Source organism: Gasterosteus aculeatus, chromosome Y (genome assembly GCF_964276395.1).
Source record: "Gasterosteus aculeatus chromosome Y, fGasAcu3.hap1.1, whole genome shotgun sequence".
In the NCBI taxonomy this organism is placed as follows: Eukaryota; Metazoa; Chordata; class Actinopteri; order Perciformes; family Gasterosteidae; genus Gasterosteus; species Gasterosteus aculeatus.
The window spans coordinates 15,391,297-15,413,035 of NC_135709.1; the positions used below are offsets into that span (position 1 = coordinate 15,391,297).

At 44.2% G+C, this 21,739-nt stretch overlaps 2 protein-coding genes across 5 annotated transcripts in view; both read left to right on the plus strand.

Moving 5' to 3' along the window:
* The first annotated feature begins 773 nt into the window (after positions 1-773).
* On the plus strand, positions 774-7,840 carry LOC120812271 (leucine-rich repeat-containing protein 56-like). Its single transcript, XM_078097837.1, has 12 exons — positions 774-947; positions 1,168-1,255; positions 1,886-1,946; positions 3,034-3,130; positions 3,254-3,451; positions 4,826-5,003; positions 5,097-5,276; positions 5,454-5,521; positions 6,038-6,180; positions 6,407-6,573; positions 6,675-7,008; positions 7,254-7,840. The coding sequence occupies exons 1-12, from the start codon at positions 783-785 to the stop codon at positions 7,300-7,302; spliced, it is 1,728 nt and encodes a 575-aa protein (XP_077953963.1). The 5' UTR covers positions 774-782; the 3' UTR covers positions 7,303-7,840.
* Positions 7,841-11,169: 3,329 nt separating this feature from the next.
* Positions 11,170-21,739, plus strand: part of LOC120812254 (ras association domain-containing protein 7-like) — a 36,989-nt gene continuing 26,419 nt past the window's right edge. Inside the window, exons 1-3 of one of the 4 annotated variants that reach the window (XM_078097849.1) lie at positions 11,170-11,272; positions 14,821-14,927; positions 16,244-16,379. The gene's annotated coding sequence lies outside the window, so the exon portion shown is untranslated. Of the gene's footprint in view, positions 11,273-14,820; positions 14,928-16,243; positions 16,380-20,194; positions 20,685-21,739 lie in introns of those variants that run through there. The other 3 variants (XM_040168085.2, XM_040168086.2, XM_040168084.2) reach the window with 3 other exon arrangements.

Sequence of the window (21,739 nt, forward strand, 5' to 3'; positions counted from 1 at the left end):
CGCTAATTTTCACTCTAATGTGGCTTGTCTTCGCCATGATTGCCGCATAAAGTAAGTGTTTCATGTAGATCAACAGCCATGAAGAATGTAACAACGTTGATTCAAATAAATCTTTAAAATGATTATAATTACAATTTTGATGGCTTACATTTCGAAAAGCAGAGCTCGCATTTGACGGTTTGAAGGTAGCACGACACCAGGGAGGGCGGCTTAAGTTTATTGTTGCAGAAACATACACCGAGGATGAAAATGTCCTCTTTGATCGTAGTAGCAGTTATAGACTTGAATAAACGTATAGAAATATATAGGACATCCATTAGCGAAGCGTTTGCTTCAAGAGTTTCACTTTCACACGTGGACTACATATCCCAGGGTGCCACTCACTGCGGTATCCAGGAAGTCTGCTGTGGTTGCCAAGCAAACTTCTGCTCGAAAGCGAATTGCTCTCTCTGTGAAAAGTGCAGATGCTTTTGGTCAGGTTTTTTGGATACTACTGCTTTGTATTACAATGAAAAATAATAATAAAAATACCCTTAATTGTCGTTGGAAGGTCTAGTTTAGAGGAAATCAACATTAATTTCCTCTAAACTCCTCTAAACATTAATTTCCCTCCCGCATTATGGCAACAATTAACAACAGCAGTTCTGAATAGTTCGTTAGCTAATCTAACGGTAGTTAGAGAATCCAGTTTCTGTGTTAGTATCACCTCGGTTAGAAAGTTATTCACGTGGGTTGGTAAGTCACTGATACTTATATTTTTTCATTTCAGGCATCAGTGAGAAATGAGTTGCTGCCATGTGTCTGTGCCCCGGGAGGTCCGGCCCGGCACGGCACGGGTCCTGGTGCCTGAGCCGAGTGGATCGGGCCACATCAACCTGACTCCTGCTCCGAAACCACGAGAGGACTATGAAACTGCAGCGGGGCTTTACCTCTCTAAGGAGAAGTTGGTAAATTAATTCAATTAGTGCCCTCTGTCATGGCAGATGAGGTGCTCTATGAACAGTAACTAGAGAAAAGGCAGCAGATACTGTGCAGATGGCTGTTTTGAGGTGGGGAGGGGGGCAGACAGGTGTGTTTCCAATGTATGCGAGTGATGATTATGATAAACTATGTTGCATAAAGATAAAATCCAGAATAATGCAGGCTGTTGATATCCGTCTCTGGTAGGAATCAGTGTGTGGAACTCGGGATCTCTCTAAAGTGACCTCGCTGGAGATCCGCGTAGACACACAAGAAAACACACTGGGTAACTTTGGTAAGCTATATTTATTTTATTTGTTAATTTGATACGGTGCAGTTCACATTATTAAAATGATAAAAGTCAGAATCTTCCCTTATACATTGTCAGGCAGTCACAAGAGGTGTAACACTGAGGCCCTCAAAGTCCACGCACACACAAAGCAAATAAAATGACTGATGACTACAGCATCCCTACGCATCTACGAATGTTAAATGTGCGAGTACTCGTTCGATTGCATTGTTGACATTTAGACATTAGATTATTTTAATGACCACAATAACAATCATGGAGCAGGACTTGGAAATAAAGACATTGTTGTGACACACACAACGTATCAGCACTAGACTCCCTCACAGGTGTGCCAACCTCAGTGCAGGATGACTGAGCAGATGATGGTGAAGGAACACTTCATTAGGCTCACCTTCCTCTTCAGAAACTTCAAGATTGCACAACGAGTACAGGCATGACGGAGAAGGGTCCGTGCATGTGTGAGTCATGCTTAGGTGCTCTTCCTTATAGCTAATTGCAGTGGAATGGAGTGCAGTGGAATTCAGAGCAGGAGGCTGCTCTGAAACCCAATAAATAATCCCCCCACTGTTACATGACGGTGAGAGTAATGGCCTTTTTTATCTGATCATCTTGCAGGTGACTACTTGCCCAGGCTATTGAAGCTCAAAATGAACAACAGCAACATAATGTCAGTGAGGTAAGTCTAAAGTTACAAAACGCAGAAACCATCTTCTTGTGTTCTTCCTGCTTTGTATTCCGGAAAAGCAACCTATTCCTTGGGAAACACGCACAATCACACTTGTATTATGTTGACATAACCTCATGCAACGCTATAGATTCTCAAGAAGCCGCTAATCCCAAAACCAAAGATAAAATGCACCATCAAACAAAACTGAATAAGTTCCCCTGATGGTGAACCACTTCATGTTAAGCTTGTATTTATAAGTACAGTATGTGGATTATAAGAAACTCTTTATTGAGAAGTCTTGGAGGCCAAAAAAAGACTCTTCTGCTTTGAAGCTGAATACAAGGTCAGAAGTTACAGGGGTTTGTACTTGTTAGGAAAAAAAAAGTGTACGATGCGCTGGGTGCAGGTGTAGGGCTCAGCTCTGCTTTATCCACTGTTTTCTAATGGGTACTTGCAATACCATTTTTCTGTATGGAAGTTACATGTTACTTTTTGTTACTTCTTGTGGTGTAATGTAAAGTCTTACAGCTCAATACACATGGAGAATAGGTTCCCCCACTTGTCTCACAATAGAACAGAGGGGTTTGTGGCATATCAGCTTGCCCACATGGACAACGTCCGGATAAAAGTCAGGAAACAGACAGTTTCTCCACTTTCATTGTAGCCATGACTGTCTCATCCAAATAATCCACCAAGACCAAACACTCACACCTTCCAAGTGGTCCTCACGTCTCCACAGGTGGAGAATCTTTTGCCCGAGAGACAACTGAGGTATGAGAGACTGAAAGATACGGAGCTTTGTGCTCCACCCTGAGCGCCGCAGAGCAGAGCCAGCTGGACGTGCGCTGCCTCTGATAGCATTTCCTGCTCTGAGCTGTGGCAGCTGTAGGGGAGAGGATGTTATGGGATTTTTATGCGCTGACTGAGACTCTACTGGAAGGGTCAAAGCACTGGTGTGTCACAGAGACAAGCGATAGGCAACGGAGCGATCTGCTCGTTGGAGAAGCGGAGCGGATAGCCTTTTCCATGATTCCCTGTGTCGTGTAACTCCCTTCCTGCCTCTAAATCAAGTGGGCGCTTTCCTTTGTGTTCTTAGAGACCTGGGAACCACCCTCTCCCACCTGCAGGTGCTGTGGATGTCTCGCTGCTCCCTACAAGACCTCACTGGCATTTGTGCTTTCACTTCCCTCAAGGTAGTGTTTGTTGGTTACTGGTGCATAACCGCCTCGCTTTCCTCACTTCCTTGTTCCTATAAGAGTGTGTATAAAGACTGTAAGAAAAAAAGAATACGCTGTATGTACTTCTCTCTGATGCAGGAGTTGTACGTGGCCTATAACAATGTGTCGGACCTGAGTCAGCTGGGCATGCTCGAGAACCTGCAGCTGTTGGATCTGGAAGGGAATAATGTGGATGACATTGTCCAGATTCAGTATCTGGGGCTATGTGGCAAACTTCAGACACTGTCCCTGGAAGGAAACCCTGTGTGTGCGCACCCAAACCCCACTGCCATCCAGGTAGGAGTATGCTCTGATCATTTTGTTTCTACCTTAAAACAACATCTTACTACATGTGTAGCCGCCAGCAAAAATAGTTGGCAATAGTTTCATGGTCCTTGTTTGCACTTTTTACAGAACCAAAAATGTAAAACGTCTAGTTTCAAGTTAGTTTTCTCTTCTGTGCTAGTAGACTAGCAGCCTTCATGGCTTTGTTAGATGATTACTGAAATCTAATCTGCATGTGCTGAGATGTTACAGAGCTATTTGATCCCTTTGAAAGCCAATGCATTTTTACTTGATGGGAGGAGCAGCACACCATGGACCTCTTCAGTGCTGCACGATGCAGCTGCATATTCAAAGTAGAAGCTGCATTTTCCACCTTTTGCTGATTTGAGACACAGTGTGCTGTGAGTTTTTTTGGGCCACTGTGAATGTGTTTATTTACACCCACTAGCAGAGCATTAATTAGGAAACTGGGGCAATGAGGGTAGATGCTGAGCTGAATATGCATGAGGCCTGTGCTTTGTAGTGACTGAGGGGTTCTTGGGTTTGCGTTCTTGCCAAACCATCACTCCTCTTGCTCCCTTTTCTTTCCACCAAACACAAAGATCTCCTCACTTCCTCCCGCCCAACACTTTCTCCTCCTCCTCCTTTCTTTTTTTCATTTCCACCTTGCCAGCCCTTCACTCTCGCTTTCATTCCCTGCGTCAGTGTGGTTTAGCGATGGACGGGGGGGCATATAGCACTAGTTTGAACACTTAGTACCTCAGTGACAAGCAGGACTCTCTCTCTCTCTCTCTCTCTCTCTCTCTCTCTCTCAAAGTAAAGTTCCACAATTTCATTAAAGTGCCATGATGGTGAAAATGGGTGCAAAAACATATAACAAAGGTTATCAAATATGCATTACCACAATTTGATGCTAGCAACTATTTATAACTGTCTGACGTTTGGGCTGCTAGTGTATAACTTTTTTTTATCATTAACAAAAACAACAAATCCAGCTAATTCAGCAGGCCGATGGAACTCATTCCATTGAAAGAAAACAGTGGGAACAGCATCTCTCTTTAACAATTAAAAATTCCTTTATATGAGTTCATATCTTCATTGTAATTACAGTGTTTTAAATGTGATTTACTGTGTGGACTGTAAGATGTTTAATGTTTGGTTTGATGCTTCACATTATGCATGAGACCCCTAATGCTGCCACAAGTTTCAGTTTCACATCTATACATGTTGTACTTTTAAACCATTAGTATCTGAAACTATTTCACTTTGTTTTGTTTATGAATATTAACACATTACATAGATAGATAGATCGATAGATTCGACTAATCCCAATCATGTTTTGTCCCCCTCTACGTTCCCCTACGTTGCTTCCACCCCTCCACCCAGACGGCAGGCTATAGTTATCGGGCCGCAGTGAGGAAGTTGGTCCCTCAGCTGCGTTACCTAGACGATCTAAGGGTGGAGGAGGACGGCCTGAGCTCCCACAGCACCATGGGAGAGGACTGGGCCATTCTCCGAGACTGCATCAGAGACGGCAGCTCCTCCCAGGCAGCTGCTGAATACGGTGTGTATATGGCCATGGCGTTTCGAGTGATTTGACACGGACCAGTTCATTACAGCTGTGTATTTTAGTGGCCTCTCCCTCTTGAATTTGCAGAGGACACAGCAGACCGTGGATATCCTTACAGCCGCCCGGCCAAGGCCAGGCGCCCCGCACACAACGTTCGCTCCGGACCCAAGACAGCCACCAGGCCTGGAGTTCTCTCTGGTTCCAGACCTGGTTCTGCAGATTCAGATCTGGCGACAGTGGAAGCAGAAGCCAGCGTCCTTACACATGGTCAGGGGGCTGCCTTTCAAACTGATGTCTCAAACTGTCATCCTAGTTCCTCGTTCCTCTCATGAGCTTTACCTTTTGCAGATACATTCTGTAATCTTTACTCAATAGTGCCACCAAGAGGCTGCCCTTTGTATCGGATTGTATGAAATTCTTCTCTTATCTGTTGCTTTTTCGAAGGGGCTGGCAAGATTCTCTTCTGCGGAAACCCGGTCCAGGCGGTTCGGGCCAGGCGTGAAAAGCTGAGGGTAGGTCATGTGTTGGAAAACCAAAACACAGGAAACACAGATCTGTATTAATGAGATATCAAACTAATCAATCACTTCATGCTCGCTGTTTCCCATTCAGCACAGCATCTAGAGGCACAAGAAGCATTGTGGGCCCGGTCGGGCCATTATGGCCAAATGACTCCATAGGCTCATCTGTCATCTTGTTAGAAGAAGCTAATTATCTGCAGGTGGACATAAACCTGAGAGGAGAGACACGGGGGATGGGGATGTGTTAAGGCTCTAGAAGTGTCTTGACGGATGGACGGATGGAGCTCTCGCTCTCGACATCATCTGGTGTCACTCTGCCTTCCTCTTACCTCCTCTCCCCGTTCCGTCTGCCCCTCTCGTGTTTGCTCTCCCTCACTATCTGACCATTACTCTTACATCTATCCATAATGAATGTACTCAGCTCTTAAGCCTCTATTTTGCTTCTTTTTCTTTTCTAGTTCCCTCTTCTGCCCCTCATTCTCTTCCTCCCTCTCTTTGGTCTCTTAGACGGCACCTACCAGATCTACTTTCACCCTCCGTGACCTTCCCATCCACGTACCTGAGCACACAAACGACCTTGAGGAGACCGATGTCAGAGAACGCATCGATGTCTTTGCCGAGCTTAGAGCTTGGAGGGAGCAGCATGGCAGGTACTGACATTCTTCTTTAACTGGAAATAGGCTGGCTTGTGATGATACGTTATGAAGTCAGCTTCATGGACAGCATTTGAAATGTGATCCGAGAGTCGATATGAAAAGGGTTCTAAATATCTATTGAGAATTGTATCTGTGTTTCACTCTACGCTTTGAGCCAAACAGGCTTCTTTTGCAGACCATAGGGAGATGAAACTCAACACCTTTCTGCATTGTTTTCCAGGCGTCTCCAGGCCATAAAGACAGAAAGATTACCACAGGTCCTGGCTATTTGTTACAGTGATGAAGAAAAGGGGGGAGATGACAACAAAAGAAAACATGAAGCGGAGATGCACAGAGACAGACGAGACGCTGCCTCACCAGATTCCCCTTCGCAGTTTCTTTCCCCAGGTAAATACCCACTGAACGAACCTGAAATTGAAAGAAAGTGAAAATCTTATTGACCATCTGGCCATAAAGCTTTGGAAATCTTTTTTTTGTTTTGTTTTCAGGCCTGCATCCCAGAGAAGCCTTCTCCTCAGAGGCGGCTGGACCCTCCCTGTCACCTGGCACCACGCTGTCCCCCTCTCCCCCTCCCAGTGGAGACAGGAAGCCGACTGGGCTCCGTGCACGCCGGCTTCGACTCAGCCAAACCAACTCAGAACATACTGATTTCAGCAGAGCAGGGCGCTGCCCGGGGGCAGAGACGACGCCTGGAGACACACACCCGAAACTCCAGGGGATCCAGCAGTTGACAAAGACAAACAAGCCTCTTTCGCTCCAGCCTGCATACACACCCCGCCCACCTCCAACAAGGGCCCCCGGTCAAAGGCTCATGGGTTCATGGTACGGCTTTATCAAAGGTTATCTTTTGTGCACCATATACAGAATAAAAACCATAGATTCATCTTTATTTGTTTAAAGTAACAGCTAATTATAATTCATCAGTAAATGTTTGACAAACAGCATCATGTTTTTTTTTATTGTTATGTTATTTCATAATTTCGTGATTCGAATTAGGTACTCAATCTGTAATAGTTTTATTTGAAACATAAAAATGTGATGCTAAAAGAAAGTTCTTTGTCTTTCAGTGCAGAGATGGACTCATCCAGTAAACAAGCTGGCAGAGAGCGTTTTTAAGATCACGCAAATGTCCAAACTTCTGGACCGACCAGCGATCACTCGTCCTCACACATTCTGGGCCGCTCTACAGAAACACCACCAGCACCTCACAAACCAGCCCTGCAGAGGGAGCCCACACTCAGACTGACAACCTGGGGGTGCAGGGGCACAGACTGTCTGGCTAAGGATCCATACAATTAGTGTGACATTCCTTCAAGAACAAGAGTGACAGCATGAAGGTCAACACAAGCGTTCCTCTTACCTCACGTGCTTCGTGCTGATGTTGTCCCTCTAACTTGACTGAGTTGCTGGTTTACTGGTGGCTCCTTTAGCTATAGATGAAAAATAAAGAAGATGTGACTAATACCATCATATTTGAATTGCTCCGGTCAAAACATTGAATTGACTTAAATGCTACATTTTGTTTTTCCCAATGAAAAAAAAGCTGTGAGGTGGATTACAGGAAAAGGATCAGTGATTGTCTTGTCATTCATGGTGTAATAGGCGCGCATTGCCACTTGAAGGCGCTCCATGTATACATTAAATCAAAAACTCATTCTATTGTTTCAACTACCTTGGTCAAACAATCCTAGAACTCCACCACCTTGAAACAAAAGAGTCTGCTTGTGCACATCTAAGGCCGCATTTACACATACACCCAATCGCTGAGAATGCCTTCCACACTGCTAATACAGCAGAAACTGTTTCATGATGGATTGATACACAGCATGAGTAATAGAGTCGAACCAATCGGGTGCATTTTGAGTTTATATGTTCTAACTGTGACACACTGTAAGCTCCGGTGTGTTAGCCATCCATTGCACCATGAACGACTCTCGCAGACTGATTTTGTCCTGATGCCCACTTATGATGAGGACCAGAGAGGCAGCCACATCTAATACCTGAGTGAATACCTGTTCTCGACGGACATATATTATTGAGGTCTCATATTTATGTAGGACTGTCCTCAACATGGACGTTGACAAAGCACTTCCCATTCTTCTGTCGGCCGTGCTTCAGTTGTACAGAAACAATGCACAGACAGTAGTTCAACCTTGAGGGCACAGCTAACGCTCCTCACAACACTGACGGAATGGAAGAGTTTCACTTGTCAGGCCCAGGAATGTATGATTTGTGTGCACATCCATTCAACAGCTCTTACGTAACATGTTAGCACATTTTTTATCTTCTTTCCATCCTTCATTTTTGGCATTACTTACCTGGCAGGTGTTTTCAGCAACACCCTTGTCTCTCTAGTGCCATTAGGGCTCAGGACAGATGAGAGGGGAATGAAAGGAGAGGCCTTTTACTGTGAGAAAGTGGGAGAGGGTCCGCCTCATGTAATTTCTCTCAAAGGGATCATTCTCACAGCTGGTTGCTACCGGTGGACCTGATCTGCACAGATGATTTGATTAAAAAAAGAAAGCTTTTTACCTCCTAACATTCAAACAACAAAAACATTCACAACAACACAACTGTGTAACCAAAGTGGAATTTGATTCATATTTTCATAAGCAGCCTCCTTCTTGTCATGACATGAGACTTGTTACTTGTCCAAGCAAGTGCTGAAACTGGAAATACCTACAGAATGCGTTCAGGCAGGCCGGGACAATCTGTCTCTGCAGTACGTACGAAGATATTTATTCCTCGTTTCCCTGTTGGCACTTTTACAACCACGCGCAGGAATGACGACTGTAATGGTACAAACGCATAAAGTAAAAGACAACTGCTAATTTATATTTACAGTTTTCTTAATTGCATCTATTGCTTGTGACAAAGCAGGTCTGTTTTCTGAGAGAATACATTTAAAGAAAGATTAGTTGCCTTCGGAGGGGTTAGAGAAGGTGTGCTGGGAAGCACAAGGTTGGTGGTTCGATTCCAGGCTGCCCCATGTTCCATGTCGAAGTGTCCCTGAGCAAGACACCTAACCCCTAATTGCTCCCCAGGCAAAAATGTGAAAAAGCCATGGGTTTAAAGTGTAATGTAAGTCGCTTTGGATAAAAGCGTCTGGTAAATGACCTGTAATGTAATGTAATGTAATGTAATACTATGAGCAGCAAGAGAACAAATAATGTGAGACTAGAAGAGAAACCTGTGTTCTGACCTCATAATATTGCATCACATCAAGCTTGTATTCCGGTAACTGGGAGTTATTTAAAGAAAATAGACTAGAGATTAATAATGTGTTTATTGATTTGTTCCAGAGGAAGAAACCCATGAACAGATGTTGTAATTTCCCTTTTTTCACCTCAAACAACACTGTTGTAGAGCAGCGATTGTAATTTGTGGGATGACTGTAACATATGTTTCAGTTTTATGAGGAGACTGTTGCTTTTGTATGTTTAATTAACATGATCAGGTAAGGAATATTTGGCCCATAAAGATGCAAGTGAAACGTTTGAGGTAGCATTCCAGTAGAGGAATATGTGACATCATCCTTTAATGCCAGGGATCATTGTATGTGTCATTTAGCCTTCCAGCACTAAATTCTAGACATGTTTGGGCCGACACACGTTCAATTAAAAAAAGAGTACAAAACAAAGAAGCCCATGGTTAACTTGACTTCAGTGAGACGTGGATGGTTCCTCTTACTTTTTTTAATGAAAATACCTGGTGTATTACCAATTAATGGTGTTATGTGTTATGTGAAAAGATTATTGCAGGAATTACAACCTTCCGCTTTTAAAACTTCCTCCTCATTTTAGATGACAAACATGCGGTGACCTGTTGCATATTTTAAAGGGAACTCTATGTAATGCAGCTTCCTTATATTCCCCCTATCTCAGATACTATCAGATTTAGTTCAGTAACTTCAAAATGTTCTCTCTTAGTAACATATCCGCTACATAATCCAACAATGTAGCCCATCTGTAATATAAAAGCTTTGTTTTATAATTTGAAATCAGATTACATCTACTATTGTCAGTGTCTGGGCCTTCCTCAAGCTATGTGTGTTGTTAGGGTTTTGGAAAGCTCTCGAGGGAGGACTCACTCCTTTGTTCTCGTCCCGGCCGAAAAAGAAGAATCAAAAGAGTCAGCTTGCTTCAATTCAAAAATCAAAAAGTATTTAATAACTAAACAACGTTATAAGGGATACAATTACAAAGTGAAATACAAAGCGAACAGTAAAATATTTAGCGAAATAGAGAATCCTCTGAGCAAGTCTAAAGCGACTTATCAAAGCGGCTGCAGGAAAATTCTAACAGTCCTTTCACTGCTTTGGTCCTTTGAAAACTCTTGAGGTGTGTCTTCTTTGGTGCATTTGAATGTCATTGGCTTCTTCTTCAGAGTGTCCCCCCCTGGACTGTCCCCTTCACGTCGAGGTGTGAAGCTGCAGCTGTAACCTGAAACCTCTCTGTACTATCTGTCCCTCACACTCCAATGCACTCAATGTAGATACAGTTGGCTTTGAGCCTTAATGAGTGAATATAACAAAGCATGCATAGTTTGTCTTCATCTTTTAACTAGTACACCTTAATTACAACAACCCATCATTAATGATCCCCGTTCATCACACTTCATCTTAAGATCTAAGACAGTTCATGTGGTCCAATTCTCAAGACATTTGCCTCAGTCGGCTGCCTTACATTAAGTTGTTCATTTACTACCTGACAGGAGAAAAAACCAAGAAATCGCTTTCATAGCTTTTGTTTTGGTTTTGTTGGGTAAGGATCTAGTTCCATAGTCGTCACCAGTTACCGTTTAAAAAGCTGTCGCCCCAAAACTATCAGTAATCTGTAGTTTGTTTTTAATAGGTACTTACATAAGCACACAGCAATACCATGACTACAACAGTGTTGCCAATGAACTAAGACATAAAGAGAAATTTTCCACATAATAATATTTTGGTTCAATGCCCTTAATTTGAAACTAGTGACCGGAAATGCTTTAATGTCCATTTCCTGTTTGGAGTGACAGCTTTTTTTTCTAAAGAGGACCAGAGGATGAAGCACTCGGTCATCCGCCGAGGTTGACGACTGAATCACTGGTAAGTTTATGTTTTACGTTGTATTTAATTTTCTGCCAGACTTTAGTGACATTGAATTGTTTTTATTTAATTTTTTTATCTTGGTAACGGAAGCAACGAGTGCTCGCGAGCGCTGCACCTGCAGTTTGGCGAACAATAAACCGGCTTCACGTCCCCAAACTTGTAACGCCCGCGTTTAGTCGACGAATCTGCTGTTTGTGCTTTTATTCGTCCTCTTCGCTTTGCATGTGAGTGTCAATAGCGTCAAAACCGGTCAACTTTAAGGCCAAAATAAGTCAATTCTGTGAACGCTGTACTAGCGTAACTTCTGTCTTCTGTTTTAGTCCACTTTTTACACGCAAATATTAGGCTAGAGTTTAGTTAAACGGTAGTTACAGTGTTACCGAACCACAGAGAAACAACAACAAATAGTCTACTAATTATTATCATCATACGCTTACTTGTAATTTTTACATCGAAGTAGCAAATTAAAGATAGTTTGAACAGTCAAACTGTTGCCAGTTGAAGCACGTTGTATTTTTAAAAATTATTTCTTAATTCTCAACCATTGTTGATTATTATTAATCAACAATGGTTGAGAATTAAGAAAAACATTTTTTTTATTATATTAATAATAATAATATAATAATAATAATTCACTTAATCACACGATCCTCACAATTCAGAAGCACCAGGTGAGATGGGCATTCCTAGTTGATAAATAATTTAAATGGTTAAATGATAATCTGAGATAACATTTTATGTTGATCGACATATTGAGTTATTGTTAACTCAATAACTTAACTGGTATATATTGTCCCCTTTTCTTTATCGCACATGCCCTGAATGCACATCTGCAAAATACAAATAGTGGTTTATGAATTCAGACCATCTATCTATTTGTTTACCTTTCATTCTTGCTGTTCTGTCTGGCTGCTTTGTTCATTTTGTGGTCTGACAACATTTACATATTCGTCCCTTAATTTTCTCATATGTCTTTTACATCTATTGTATGTCAATTACATCTATTGTCTCTTGTGTGTACTTCCCCCAGCTCTCCTGCACCCTGTACTTTTTTACACTTTTACTTCCTCGTTATTTTTATCTGATTTTTATCTGATCTCTGTTTCCTTCTCTTTTTTTCCTTTTTCCCACGTCAATGATTTACCTTAATTGAAGAGCTCAGCTTCGTACACGGTGTTTGCGTTCTCTTTATGTCTTGGCTATAAGCATTTCATACATTTTTGTCTTCGTAAGCCAATGTGCTTTTCTGTTAGTATTTGGGCTGTTCCCTGACTAATTATTCTTTGCAGTCATTCTTGACAGATTAGCTCAGATAATGGGACAGTATAGGCTGATATATTATGATTTTGTGTGCTAGTTTTGTTCTTTCCATTTTCTGCTAAATATATGTACTGGTAAATTTGGTCTTGCGGCCTGTATTTGGATTTTCTTTTCTCAGTACTTTAATACTAAGCCCCAATGCAGTGCAGATTCCAAAGGTTGTGAGACTGACTGCCTGAAGTGTCATTTCATGATTAAGTCTAATTTCCAGCTCGCACGCTCCGTCTGCGAGAATATCCGGAAAAATGTGTGGAAAGCCTGATGCTGGAACGTGTCTATTGACAAGCTGATGCAGGATTGTTAATATCAGTTAGTTGTCTCAATTAGTTAATAAAATAATACTAGTGGCAGTTCAGACCTGTCTTCGCTGTCAATTTATTGGATACTGTCGGGTTTGTCGCCTTCTCTTGCCATATAACCCATCAGCTATCCTCTCACATTCTCACCGTGGTGATTGGACCTCTTTTCACTTGGTAAATGCATTCCTGCCTTCCACAGCTCAAGTAGGGCAATTTACTGGTGCTGAGGCGATGTATTACGAGGTGGATGATTGTGCTCAAGTGGACGGTGCATTGCTGGGAAAGTGATAAATGTGTGATTTCAGTCTGAGTAATAACCCTGTTGCCTTAACACTGGTAGGCCGTATTGTCTCACTATTGGCTGTTATTTAGGACAGATGCCAGTGGGAATAGTTGGAACATGATGCACTGCACATTCAAAGGGATTTGGATTTTGGGAGTTCAGCGGTAGTATGTTAAGTTGTCTCCTCATACAAGTAGCTTTAATAAAAAAAACGTTATTGTGTCAGGATATGCTGATTGCTGCAGGGATCCAACCTGCAGGTTTTGCATCACACCGGTTCCCTCCGTCTGAATTGCCAGATGAAGGAACCAAAAATGCTAAAGTTTTTGGGGACTTCAGCAGTCGTATCAATATGCATATGCACTTTTAGATCTCTCCTCCCCCGTCTGCTAATATTAAATCAAATTAGTCAACCGAAAAAGGGATTTCTGCTCGCTGCAGAGGATGTGGGTCTGCCGGCCTTATTGGGCCCTGACCTCTGCTGTCCTGAGGGCTGGTTTGAAGACATTTTATGGACATATGTGTAAGGCACCGCCAGGCTTGATGTAAATATTGCTCAACTTTGTAAACAAAATTTATAACACTTAATTTATGCAGTATTAACCCACATATTCCGTTGATCCAGCTGTTTTTGAATGTTTTTATGGAAATGGGTCAATATGATCTTTAATGGTATGTTGATACACATTTTTGGAATAGTTATATTAGATTAAATTAGACTACCTTTACTGCATTTCTGTTGTAATCCTAAATTTAGTATAGTCCCCCACTATCAAAAACATGATAAACAAACAATTCTAAACACTTCTAAAATGTTAAAATTAAAATATATAATAAAACATATTATTTCGCATTATGCGCTGATGACAAGCATGCACACAGTAACAAAATTCAATTCTGAACATCATTGGTTTCACATAATAAATTCTGTTTAGTGAATTAGTAAGTAAGTTAACCTTTAGTTGTTGAGTGAAGGTGGGGGCTTTGCGGTTGGAAGAGAGTGATGGAAGGATGTGAATGTTTTCTCTGCTCTGTAACGCAGATAGCCTAACGTGGAAGTAGATAGGTAAAGTCTGAGTCTCACACCGTGCCACTCAACATTCTTCCTCTTAGCCAACAGAAATAGGCTAAATCCAAATCCGCTCTGATAAGCTGCTGTGAAGATGGGACTGTGAGGAGGCAGTTTGTTCCGTCCTGCAGACATCTGGGCTGAATCCGGCCTGGTGACCGGCTCCCTGTGCTCTACTCATGCTGCTTTACTTCTTCTTCCTAAAAAAAAAGAAGAGAAAAAATAAATCTTTCCGACCTCCCTTCTCTATCCCCCCTCCCCCCCCGCCAGCTTTATCTTTCTCCACCTCCCAACCCCTTACTCCTTTTATCTCCCTCCCCTCTCGCTCCGTGCATAAGGAGTGGTGTTTTAGCAGTCATGTGACTGTTTTGTCTTAACACAATTGCCGGTGTTCGCCATTGGTTGATTTTTCTTTTAAAGAGCGTTGGTTTCCCGGGTGACAGGGAATGGCGGCACCACTTCACTTTTCTCTGCAGCTGCCCCCCCTCCACCCAAAAAAAACACCCCCCTCCCCACTCCTCCCTTCTGCATTGCTCTGAGCCGGTGTCTCTGTGTCACTCTGCCTCTTTCACAGGCGGTGGTGGATCAGGTGTCCCGTGAGCACCACGCACACTCAGGCAGGGACTCTTCGTCCTCCCTGTCTTCTCCTTTTTGATCAGGCGGGCCGTCAATCTGCAGGGAGTGAGTTAAACAAATGGCTTTGTTTATTCAGAGTTAAAGAGTTTTTTTGTTGTTGTTTCTTTTCTATTTGTGGCTGGACTCTTTTTCAATATGCTGGGGAAAGCCCTCCAAAGTCAGGAAAACACTGATTGATCAAACAATGACTTCACTTCATCAGTTATATTCGCCATGTTTACAATTGTTTGACAATTTTTGAAAAGTGCACGCTATAATTCGTTATAAGATTAGGTGATCTTAACTGATGAGAATTCTTTCAGAAATCATCTTCAGCCCCAGTTAATTTGTGTACTGTGACGACAAAGAAATGTGCGCGCAGATTCTGTACATTTGTTGCTGTAAGGCGCCACACTTGCCTCGGCGTGGCCTTTTAAGTGTCCAAGAGGATGGAACGAAGCTTAAACCATGTGTGGATAACTCGGCCGGGATGTGCCAGAGCTATGTCTCATCCGTAACAGGAGCTGCGCAGTAGGCTTAGTTCCTTTTCTTATGTTCCATGAAAGATTCAACAGCTGCTCCGCTCGCACAAACACAGCGTGGGTTGTGTGCGGGAATCAGGCCACTTTGTGGGGATTGTCTGGCATGGTTACGCTCCTGAAGTGTTGCCCCCTTCTCTGCAACCCTTGTTGGCTTCCACCGCCGACCAGGTGGTCTCGTCTGTATTGGGTTACCGTGGCAACACTCAGTGTGTTTACATGGTGGTATAATTGGAATTTTTGCTTAGTCGGACTATGCTATCTTTTGGGGGGAGGTGCTATTATCCCAATATACATGGCAGTGAATAAATCGAATCATTGGCCGAAAGCATGTCATATCCAATACGATAGGTGGCGCTGTTTTCATTACAACTAGTTGTGATACACCCATTTCCGCTTGACCGCTTCACCACTACCAACAACAACCAACAACAACAACATCAACGTTACGAGAAAGATGGCGAACGGAGAGCAAGGTGAAGCTACGTCCCTCTACTATCTTTGCATGATGTTAATAGGAGCACAGCGAATGCGAATGGTGCTATTGGCTGATTTGATAACGGAGAGAAGACGCCGCCGGGATCTCAAGCATGCGCAAAGACGCAGAGTCCAGTTCCTTATCCGATTCACCGTTACATGCCGCAATGGTCGAACTATCAACTGGATCGGATGGAGTTATCCAGGGGTGTTAGTCGGATCGTAGTCGGACCGCACATAGTCGGACAAAGGTGTTTACATGAAACAGATAATTCGATTTCAGTCCGACTAAGCCAGTTATTCGAATCCATGTAACCACGCTGACAGCAAAATGGGCTCCCCGCCCCCTCTCCCTCCCTTCTTTAGGTGCACTTTATCTGATGGATCCTGAAGGATCCTTCGCACAGCCGCACTCGCACTCCCGCACGCGGCCTTGTTGTTGCCATGATGTCACCGCTGCTGACCCAACAGTACTAACATTCCTGCTGTGGGAGATGTGTGGGTGAGATGCACGGACTTGCACACATATGGCCGTTATCTAAGCTCTGATTAGGCATTTGGCATGTCCACCGCCACACACACACACACACACACACACACACAGACGTAATTTATTCAGTCGCATGCACATGCACATCCTCAGACCCTCTACTACCCTGATGGCGAAGAAAAGAAGAAAAAGATGGCGATGGCAATCTCACCGGCGTTGTTATAATTCAACAGGTCTTCAAGTGGCTGCACATGAAGACCTCCTTGCATAAATCCTCCGTTTCCAATCAAAATGAGTGTGGTGGGATTACAGAACTTTATTATGCACTGGTGTCATGCGTGTGCTTATAGACCGTAATTGTAGCTACAAAAGACTTCCCTACCATACACGGCTACAGCTTTTCCTTTGATCCAGTAGAGCCACTAAAGGGAAGAGATGACAGCGGGGCTGCAGCGAAAGCTTTTAAATGCTGTTTTTCCTGCAGGTGTTCGGAGAGGCCTTTCCCCTAGACACCGAGAGTGGAACAGAACAGTATTGTAAACAGTGTTTGGACTAAATGGACAGAAAGGTGGGAGCGACATCTTCTTGTCTGTCTGTATGGAGGACAAGTGGAATTTAGACTCGACAAACAGATGTTAGAAAATATTGTCAGACAAACAACCTCCACACGCAGGCGTGTAGACGGACCGGCTAGGCGTCAGTGGTGCATCCAGCGGGCCTCTACCTCGCTTTGGGGGGGCTTACCAAGCTTTTGTTCACCTCTGAGCCCTGACCTGCTCCGACCTGATAGCTCCCCTGTAGCTGAGCATTTCCTGTGCATCCACTGCACCCCCTCCTCCAGTGGCTTTTTGTTTTTTTTAACCGGGATCATCATTAAATCAGCCGTTCCAACCCCCACGCAGGCCAATATCTCATCCAGCCTGCTCTTTGTTTCCTTGCTCTCTCGGTGCACACAGAGTTGTAGGCTGTGGGTCGGGTCCTCCGCTTAGCCGGGACCTGATGCCGGTGGCGGGAACTTTCTGGTTGACATTTTAAGCCTTGTTGTTAAACCTGTGTTGCGGCTTTTTATTATGCCCAAATTAATTTCCTCTCCAAAAATAGCTTTTCATATAGCCCCTCAAAAAATGTAACTGCCGTGCATGTCATAGGTAGAACTGCTTTTTGAATGGTGGTAACTCAGCCCCGAGCCAGTCTGGACCGGCTCAGAATAAAATAAGGTGCGGCCAAAGTCTTGACAACTTGAAAGCTGCTAAGTGAAGAGTGGAAAAGAGAAGGAAATCTGTGTTCTGGGAGGGGGGGCTGCAAAGTTGTTTTACTTGCAGTATATGTGTGTTGATCCCCCTCCCTCCGCTTTTTACTCTCCTTTGTCCTCCGGTTCACCGTGGCAATGTATTTTCAACGCAGTTGTTGTCGTTTGCAAGGCGATGATATAGTGGCATGCATTTGCCTCCAAAACATGAATCATCTTCTGAGCCGGGTTTCATCTTGGATGAAAACAAAAGTCTTTGTCTGTTCTTGGCGTTGCACGGGCTGTATTTACGTCTCAACGGGGCAATTACCTTTACTGGTGAAAGCCATCGCGCCTGTCATAATGATACACAAGACATGGCCTCACAACTGGCGCAGCATCGCTGTCCGGACCACAATGACACAGCCGTGCTATACTTGGCAAAAAACACGGCATGCGTTGCTCGCCTTGAGTATGAAGACCAACTTTTGTGGCTTGTTTGGGCTTCTGAAAATAGAGGCGGCGTTGTGTGCTCTCATTCCACTCCACCGTCCAGGCTTTAGTCTTGACCGACCCGTTGTCCACCTGTCGAAGTCTGTCTTTGGTGAAGGGCTGAATACGCAGAGAGAGAAGAAGGGGGTAGAGGGTTTTATCGGGGCAGGACGGGAAGGCTTGAGCAGTGGCAGGAACTTAATGCTATTCATTCTTGATGAATAACGGCCAACAATCAGCATGTATCAGCATGTATTGCCCTCAATCTGCTCCCCTCCACAGAACATATTGAACTGCTGCCAAAACCGCCCGGCCTATTTCTCAGCCCGGGAGCCATCTCCCTGTCCTGCCTGAGTTGAGTTATGAAAGCTCCCTTGTTTTTCAACAAATGTATGTCTCCTATCAAGAACTTGATGGATTAACGTATTTGGTGCAGATTGAATGCAGTCAAAAAAGCTATTGGGGGGTTTTGAGTGAAGTGCGTCCTCGGCCCTCACATGGCGAAGACAAATGATAAACGCGTATAAAGTTTGAGGAGAATTCTTCTTAAAGCGCCGTTTTTCAAACGCTTTTTAGACATTGTCTTTGTTTTCTTTAGCTTTCTTTGCTGAAAGCACAGGGAGGGTTGAGGAGGAGGAGGAGGAGGAGGAGGAAGAGGGTTGAAAGAATGTTTGAGTCAGAGAGAAAAAGAGGGCTGAAATGTGGGGCTTGACAGGGGAGGGTGGGATGAGGGAGGCACAGGGATGGGAGGTGCCCTGAGGAATGCCTGGAAGGTGTCAGAGAGGTCTCGTTGGATAATCCTCCGCAACCACATTGGAATACCCTCACCCACCCCTCAGATTTCAGCCCCGTCGTGATCCCACCTTCAGACTCCCAAACATTGAACGATGACTCACCACTCGTTAACCCGAAATCGGCAAGCGCACCACCAGCGTTTGGTAACGGTCAGTCAGGATCCATATAGTGTACTTATACACTCTGCTGTCACTCATCCTTGGCACCTCAGCCTTTTCTCACTCTCGCCACTGGTGCCATTGCCTCAGGAGGCCTCTCTGTCCTCCGCTCAACTCAGAAAAAAAGGAAAAACTAATTAAGGGAACGGTTCGATGGCCAACAGTTCTTGGAAATAATTACTCTTGGTTTCAGGGCAAAGGCCAAATGAACCACAAAGACGTGTACATTTTGGGTGAAAGTGACTGCCGGTATTGGCTCATCACAGATGAGTGCCAATAATATTTCATACCCAACTTATGGTGGTATCGTCTTTGAAAGATTCTTATATAACTCACAACCATGTTCATTTTGTAAACAAACATTATTCCGGTAACAGCTGTTATCATGCTTATTTATGATTTTATATTTTTCTATGCTTAATCCAGTTATGAAAAAATAACTATAATAATAACTTTTTACTGTAGTGAGAGTACATTCTAACTTTTATTTTTTACATTTAGGAGATGTGATTGGTATCTGGTCTGTTTTCAGTGGCCAGTCTTTAGTCCAATAACGGGTGAAATGTGAGATTTCGGGACATGTGATGACAGAGGGTGTCGGATCACGCTGAGAGGCTCCAGCTCATTCAGGCTGACGCATTGGTCACGCATGTGTTGGCCCCGTGTTTGTGTGTGGGAGCGAGCTGAGGAGAACGGAAGGTTTGGGATTGTGCCACTGTTTTCAAGATTTAATTGTATTAGTGGACAATAATTGATCAGCCGTGTCAGAAATTATGTTGCGTCGGCTCCTGATTTTCCCCACAGGTTTTTGTCCAGCTCAAACACACATACGCGCAGACTCTCTGTACCTGCACCTGATCTGCCGGACTATGACCTCATTCCAGGAAAAGGAAGAGAATCACCTGACTCATTTGTGTAACCAGCTGTTCATGTGACTGAAGGCCACCGGGTGGATGTCTGCTGCCTCGGGCCGCATATGGTGCAAACTCGCATGCAAAGAAGTTTATTCTGCTCTTATCTCTCGTATCGCGCTGCTAAGAGCAGCACTTTATGTCATCAGAGGGTGTCGAGCGCAGAGAGGACGACAGAAGCGGAAAACAAGCACCTGAGAAAGGGGGAGGTTCCTGATCCGTCAGCGCGACGAGGCAGGGTGGGGAGAGCACGAGTGAGAGAGGAGTGACTGGTGTTTCTGTGTGGGTGAGAGACAGAGACAAGGAGGAGGGGTGGAGACAGAGAGAGAGAGAGAGGGGGGAGAGAGAGTGAGAGAGAGAGGGGGGAGAGAGAGTGAGAGAGAGAGAGAGAAAGATCGCTGGCAGTCCCTCAGATCTCGGCTGTGGCGAGGACACCCAGGAGAAGTGCATTCCTGAGGCGGCGAGCGAGGAGAACGCAGAGCAGAAGTCGCCGCATCCTTTATGTCCCTCCGTGACCAAGTCAGACCGCCTCTGACCTCAGGACTCTGGACTCTCTCACACACACACACACGCACACACGTGCGCGCCCTCTCGCTGACTCGCACAGCAGCCAACTGGCTCTTCTGCTCTGTCAGAAGTGAAGGATTTCCCCCCGGAGCACGGAGGAGAAGAGACGGGATTGAATAAGAAGGCAGACAGAAGAGAAGGAGAAACACCAACAACCTCTCAGTCGGTGAGCTTCCGTTGGCAGATTGCGTGCGTGTGTCCTTTGCCTGTTTGAACGTCAGCGTCGGGAAGTTTGTCTGAAGTCTGCTCATCTGTCTTCGGCTTCGCTGTGTGTTCCAGCCTGCGTGTTGAGAGAGCTGTTACAAGAGTCGGCTTGATGGGGGTATTTTTTTGTTGTGAGTGTCAGAGAAAACAAAGAGGATCTCTTTCGTTGGCGTCTTTGGGGGAAGCGACACTGTTTTGTACTTTAAAAAAGTATGTATGAAAAAGAAGAAAAAGAACAAGACCCCAAACCTGTTTGGGTGAAACTCCACCTGGGGGAGTAGTGTTTTTTCACTTGTATTCAGTGATTTTTTTTTTCCTCCTCGTGTTCGGAGCACTCCCAGTGTTAGTCAGAGAGCTTTTTGTGTAAATGTTTAGTTGGGACAAGTGCAGACTTTCTCCTGCTGCTCCTTAAGCATATGTCATAGCTTTCTCTAACAATGGATTCCAGCAATCCCGTTGTTTTTTTTTGCCTTTTTTTCGGTCCTAAGTTCCTGCTCTTGGTCATCCTTGTTTGCACATTTAACCGTGCCAGGTGCCGATAGTGACTTTTGTTCCCTTAAACCGCTGAATGACCGACAAACCCAGCATGTTTTCTGCAGTTGCAGAGAAGTGGTGGCATAAGGTGTGTTGATAAACGCTAAAGATACTATCGCTAAAGCGGCGATCTGGCTGCCAGCCATCTGAATGCATTATAAAACTTTCGGCGTTCTTTCCGGCCTTTTTTGGTTAGCACTTATTCTCTCTCTCTCCATTGCCTGGATATTTCTCAGTTTCTATCACACGAATGAGCCTGTTCGGCATGGAGACAGAGAGAGACGGAGAGAGAGAGAGAGCGGGAGTGTGCTCCGAGAGTCGTCGTGCCGTGTTATTTTTACTGCTCGCACACACAGATAGGCTCGCCTCTCTTTCTAGAATAGTCCGCACTGGAAAAAATGCCCCTCCAAAAATAAGTAAAAAAACAACAAATACGAGACGTAATAATCTGCCAATGGAACTAGTGAAAATCAGCGTGTCAAG

Bases quoted from the DNA above. Each gene is read 5' to 3' on its own strand.
- LOC120812271 (XM_078097837.1), top strand. From the start codon at position 783: ATGAGTTGCTGCCATGTGTCTGTGCCCCGGGAGGTCCGGCCCGGCACG. The intron at 1,947-3,033 runs GTAAGTCTAAAG...TTGTGTTCTTAG, and splicing joins AGCAACATAATGTCAGTGAG to AGACCTGGGAACCACCCTCT. The intron at 5,277-5,453 runs GTCAGGGGGCTG...GCTTTTTCGAAG, and splicing joins AGCCAGCGTCCTTACACATG to GGGCTGGCAAGATTCTCTTC.